Source organism: Octopus sinensis, linkage group LG19 (genome assembly GCF_006345805.1).
Source record: "Octopus sinensis linkage group LG19, ASM634580v1, whole genome shotgun sequence".
Lineage (NCBI taxonomy): Eukaryota > Metazoa > Mollusca > Cephalopoda > Octopoda > Octopodidae > Octopus > Octopus sinensis.
Window position 1 is genome coordinate 51,297,646 of NC_043015.1, and position 6,000 is coordinate 51,303,645.

The window sequence follows — 6,000 nt, forward strand, 5'->3', positions numbered from 1 at the left end:
GTGAAAGAAGGTGGCAACCTGACAGAATCGTTAGCACGCCAGGTAAAATAAGGTGGTGAGCTGGCAGAATTGTTAGTATGCCAAACGAAAGAAGGGGGCAATCTGGCAGAATCGTTAGCACGCCAGGTGAAATAAGGTGGCGAGCTGGCAGAATTGTTAGTATGCCAAACGAAAGAAGGGGGCAAGCTGGCAGAATTGTTAGCATGCCAAGCGAAAGAAGGCAGGGTGCTAGCAGAATTGTTAGCATGCTGAGTGAAAGAAGGGGGTAAGCTGGCAGAATTGTTAGCATGCCGGGTGAAAAAAGGCATGTATGTATGTGCAGATTTATTTGTTTTATGTATGTATTCTCAGGCATATACTTGTATATCTAGACACACTCATATATACTTAAATGATAAACATTTGGAATGTTTTGCAGATTTTTACAGTTCCGGTGATGGATTGGATCTGTAGTCTTCAAATTAGCTTTCTCTTTTCTGGTTTTGAGAAGCCTAATTTCTCAAGATTGGTATTTAGGCAGTGTGTTACATATCCTAGTGCCCCAATAATTACAGGTATTAACCTGAACTTGCAATCTGGATACAGTAACTGCAGATTTCTCAATAGTTCAGCATAGGTGTTCTCTTTTACACTGATCTTCAGCTTTATGTTAACATCCACTGTGCAGCTAATTTCCACAACTGTGCTCAGTTTCTCTTCGCTATCCCAAATCATTATATCAGGTCTGTTGTATTTACATTTTATTGAGGTCTTCACTGGAACATTCCACCAGTATTCCTTTTTATTATGACTGGCTGTAGCTTCTACCATATTGTAGGTTCCTATTTCTTTGTTTTTGGGGATTATCCTTCCAATGGATTTCATTATAGAGTGTCCTAGCTACAATGTCATGTCTCATCGGTAGATAATACCATGATAACATTTTCAGACAACTGCTTATGATGTGGGTGACATCTTCAGTGTGAACTCCACAAAGTCTGCATTGGTTGTCACATTTTACGGCTTTTCCCACATCTCTATCCCTTTTGTGCATTAGGTACTTGGTTGATACTTTCTGTCCCTGGATTGCAAACACATACCCTTCAAAGTGGGAGGTAGTGATCTGGCTATGTATGTACGTACGTATGTGTGTGTGTGTGTATATATATCGCCATGTTGATTCGCTAGCCTCTGCACGCATTTTTTTTCTCTCCTTGTTTCTTTCTGTGTTTCTTTTCTGTGTATCTTTCTGTTGAAGAGCGTAGGCTCGAAACGTAAAAGACTTGTTTTATTTATATTCCTGAGCACCATACTAATACAATTGTTTGTTTGTATTCCACCTGCCTTCGTCTTTTGTTTATATTCATAAAGCTTCCCGTTATATATATACATATATATCTTCCACTTACCTTATGCTTATTCTTATTGCCTCTCTTTGCTCCCCTCCCCAGGCCTGTATCATTCCTTCAGTGCTCTGCTTGGTCATAACCAGACCTGACTCTGACGAAAGCAACATTAATTCTCTAGGTCATTCTATTTTTCTCAACCAATCAATGGGCTGATTGAGTAAACCAATCAATAACGAACCTATAACGACTACTAGAAACAGCTGCAAGTCAGATTTACTACAATAAAGAAAAGAAAAATATGTAATGACCATTATTTGTGCCTTGTCTTTAATATATATACAGGATGCAGTGAATATATTATCTAAATTACGCAAAAATTAAAAATAACTGACATCAGGATTGTTATCATGCTAGACAAAATACTTAGAGGCATTTAATCCGTCTTTATATTCCAAGTTCAAATTCCACTGAGATTGACTTTTTCCTTCATAATTTTGGGGTCAATAAAATAAGTGCCAATTGAGCAACGGGGTTAATATAATCGACTAACCCCTTCCCCAGAATTTTGGGCCTAATCCCTATAGTAGAAAGGATTATTACCTCAGCTTTAGCAAAGGTGGGTGGAGGTATTGTTTTCAGTGATGTTTGTTTGTTTGTTTGTCCATGGACAAGATATCTCAATAGCTGTTGGATGGATTTGGATGAAATTTGCAGGGATGTTTGGCCTTGTGACTGGCATGAACTGATTAGATCTTGGGATCAATCTGGTAAGGACAAGGATTCTGGATTATTTTTCCTACTTAATTTTTGAGAGTGGTCAGGTTCATTTTTAGTATTCTTGTTTGTGAGAGCAGTAGAGTTTATTTCAGATATTCTCATTTTAAAAATCATCTCTGGCTAATCATTGAGAGGATGTTGGTGCTGCCTTGGCGGAGGTTTGTGTTCTCTGAGTGCTCTTGTTATTATTATTACTACTATTATTATTATTAAGGTGGTGAGCTGGCAGAATCGTTAGCAAGCTGGACACAACGCTTAATTGTATTTTGCTTGTCATTTTGTTCTGCGTTCAAATTCTGTCACGGTTGGTTTCCATTGATTTCCATTTGGGGTCAAAGAAATAAGTACCAATCAAGTGAACCACATGGTCTAGTTGTTAGGACATTCAGCTCAAGATAGCAAGGTTGTGAGTATGATTGTATCCTTGAGCAAGACTCTTTATTTCACATTGTTTCAGTCCACTCAGCTGGCAAAAAGATGTAATACCTGTATCTCAAATGGCCAACCTTGTCACACTGTGTCATGGTGAATCTCCCTGAGAACTGCGTTAAGGGTACACATATCTGTGGAATGCTTAGCCACTTGTTTGGAAATTCCACAAAGAGGCTGTTCCAGTGATCGGATCAACTTGAACAGTTGTCATTGAAACCAACAGAGTGATAGTTTCCAGTCAATTGCTGCAGTCAATGTAACCATCAAGCCTTCTTTCTCCCCCAAAATTGCAAGCCTTGTGCCTATAGTAGAAATGGTTATTATTCTTTTCTGCTCTAGGCACAAGGTGCAAAATGTTTGGAGAGGAGGCCAGTTGATTAGATTGACCCCAATACGCAACTGGTACCTAATTTATCAACTCCGAAAGGATGAAAAGTAAAGTCGACCTCATCAGAATTTGAACTCAGAACATAAAGACAGACAAAATACTGCTATGCATTTTGCCCGGCCTGCTAACATTTCTGCCACCTCGCCGCCTTAGATATGGTTATTATTACTATTATTAGGGGATTTGTCTGTTTTTTCAGTCCCTGTATCCTTCTTGTCACCTTCCAGTTCTATAGATTTGGACTAGTTTCCATTTGTCTTGTAGAAAGATATATTACTGTCCATTGGATCCGATGCTTTGATTAAGAAGCATTTCCATTCTTGGCGGTGGGGCGGGGGGTTGACTATATTCTGTGGGTGATTTACCACAATCTTTCTCTCTGTAGGAATTGGCAGGTTGCACTCTATGGTCACTTTGCTTTTCTTTGAGGCATTTTATGCTGTGCATGTTGCTGTGATTGTAATGGTGGTGGTCGCGACGGTGGTGGTTGTGGTGGTTGTGGTGGTGGTGGTGGCAGTGATGGCGACTGTTGTCATTGTGTTATTATTTCTGAAAGCTATGAACTCATACAGAGCAATCCAACCAGTTACTCTAGAATCGTATGATAGTAATAATAATGATAATAATAATAATAGTAATAATAATAATGATAATAGTAATAATAATAATGATAATAATAATGTGCAAGTATTGTACAAGTGATTTAGGGTTCTTCAGGTTATATATCATTACATCTCTTATACAGCAATGTGTGTGTGTGTGTGTGTGTTAGGTTGTATTTTATAAGATGCATTGTTGTTATCTCAGCCATATTGTATGTTTCAAAGAATGCAAAAAAAAAAGTAAAAAATAAAAATTGAAGATATAAGAAATAATAAAACATAAAAATAAACTAGATATTGTTCTGTAAAAAGAAGCTGAAGTACATTCATATTTCATTCCACCATTGTTTGTTGTCTTCTATATTTCCAGGAAGATAAAATATGGGCTTGTTTAGCTGGAATGGCTGCATATGCTAAGGAGCTGCCAACAGCAGAAGTTGCGTATGCTGCTTTGAAAAAGGTAACCATTTTCTTTTCAACAAAACATCTTGAGACTTTCTCAGTCAGTTCTGATGCGATGCTAACACGATCATCCCCTGATCGTGTTAGCATCGCATCAGATGAGCTCGCAGAATTGTTAGTACGTCAGACATAACGCTTAGCAGCATTTCATCCGTCTTTATATTCAGAGTTCAAATGCTGCTGAGGTCGACTTTGCCTTTCATCCTTTTGGGAAAACGATTTTCTTTTCAACAAAACGTCTTGAGACTTTCTCAGTAAGTTCTAATGCGATACTAACATGATCAGGTGATGAGCTGGCAGAATCGTTAGCACGTCAGACATAGCGCTTAGCGGCATTTCATCCATCTTTATATTCAGAGGTCAAATGCTGCTGAGGTCGACTTTGCCTTTCATCCTTTAGGGGATTGATACAATAAGGACTAGTTGAGTACTGGGGTTGATGCAATCAACTTACCATTTCCTTGAACTTGCTAACCTCATGCCAAGATATGAAACCAATATGAACAATTTATATCCGCTTTTTATACCCTTTTTTAAATGAAATATACAGTAATATTTTTTGGGGGTTTCAATTAATTTGGAAAATAAAGAATTTAGTCATGGTAATATTTTCATCCTTGATCTGTAGCAATGGATTGCAGTTGTCTTAGGTGTAGCGTCTTGCTAACGCTTCATTTTCTGTGGTGGACTTTCTCCATGTTGATTTTGGCCTGTCATGATTATGTCTCCTTTGGATGTCCATTAAAGTTTCACTTTTAATGTTGCTAACAAGTTTTTTTCTAGGATGTATCCACACCAATCCCAATTCTTCTTTCTGGTCTGGTTTTTGATAAATTACTGGTTTGCTTATTCTCACAAGATTTTGTTTGTGGGCCTGTCTTGCCACCTCACTTAAGGGATTTTCCTGAGACATCTGTTCACAAGCATTTGGAACTTGTCAATGGAGAACTTTGTAACTTGTCATGTTTCATACATGTACAACTGAACTGTCTTCATGTTCAGGTTAAAAATCCTGAGTTTTGTGTTTGTTGACAAGGTCTGTGATCTCCAGATGGATCTGAAATTTGAAAATCCATTCTTTTATTCTTTTAATCATGTACATACATAATATATAAAGGACTGTGGGTAAGGCCAGAACAATGCGAAGTAAACGCAAGGCAAATCACGAGAAAACAAATATATGAATTAATGTAGACTTATCTTGCATTCAGTATTTCGGGGTTATGACCCCATCCTCAGGGAATTAAAAAATGTTGCAGATGTGCATGTGTGTGAGTGTGCGGCATAGACATACATGGAGAGTTGTTGCTATAGCAACCAGCTAGCTTCCTGTAGCTCTCTTCTGTTGTTGATTGTGGGTTTCCTTTGGTACATAAGGATGGCCTCGGAGATTCTAAGGTTTCCTCTGTTGTGCTGTGTTGCCCTGATGGGCACTGTGAATTCCCGGGTCTGGCATTTCCATAGATGTTTCTTCACGGAAGTGTCTGTCTGCATGTGTTCCTTTATGTGTATATGCAGTTTTCTTATTGTGTTTCCAATGTAGGATGCACCACATTTTCCACTGATGATTTCATATACAACATAGGTCCTCTGGCACTTTTCAGGGTTACTGATGGGGCAGTTATATATAAATATAAGAAATTAACTGCGTACTCCATCTAACGAGAGTCCAATATTGCTAAACGTTTCAGCTACATGTACTCATTGTGCTACTAATAGTTTCCCGTGCATGCGTACTTTCATCAGGTGCCAGTCGTCCCCTGGTGACTACTGTTTACTGCATATTCATTTAAGGTTTGGAAAGAATACGGGGTAAGGGAGACACTCTTAAAAGACTCAATCAAGTTCCACGCAAATAGGGACTTATATCATATCGACTATTCTACTAAAAAGGGTGATTGGTGCCTGATGAATGTATGCATGCACAGGAAATATATATATATTTATATATATATATATATATGTACATATACGCAGCGCTAAGCGTGTGGCAAGCTTTCTACGGCCGGAT

General features: G+C 38.3%; 1 protein-coding gene and 1 long non-coding RNA gene across 2 annotated transcripts in view; one reads left to right on the plus strand and one right to left on the minus strand.

Moving 5' to 3' along the window:
• The window catches only part of LOC115222227 (intraflagellar transport protein 80 homolog), a 522,946-nt gene that overhangs the window by 338,500 nt on the left and 178,446 nt on the right, over positions 1–6,000 (plus strand). Inside the window, exon 16 of the mRNA XM_029792388.2 lies at positions 3,898–3,987. Within this exon, the coding sequence (XP_029648248.1) occupies positions 3,898–3,987 (90 nt within the window). The remainder of the gene's footprint in view (positions 1–3,897; positions 3,988–6,000) is intronic.
• The window catches only part of LOC118767106, a 14,616-nt gene continuing 10,096 nt past the window's right edge, over positions 1,481–6,000 (minus strand). Inside the window, exon 3 of the long non-coding RNA XR_005003001.1 lies at positions 1,481–1,653. This is a non-coding gene — a long non-coding RNA (uncharacterized LOC118767106). The remainder of the gene's footprint in view (positions 1,654–6,000) is intronic.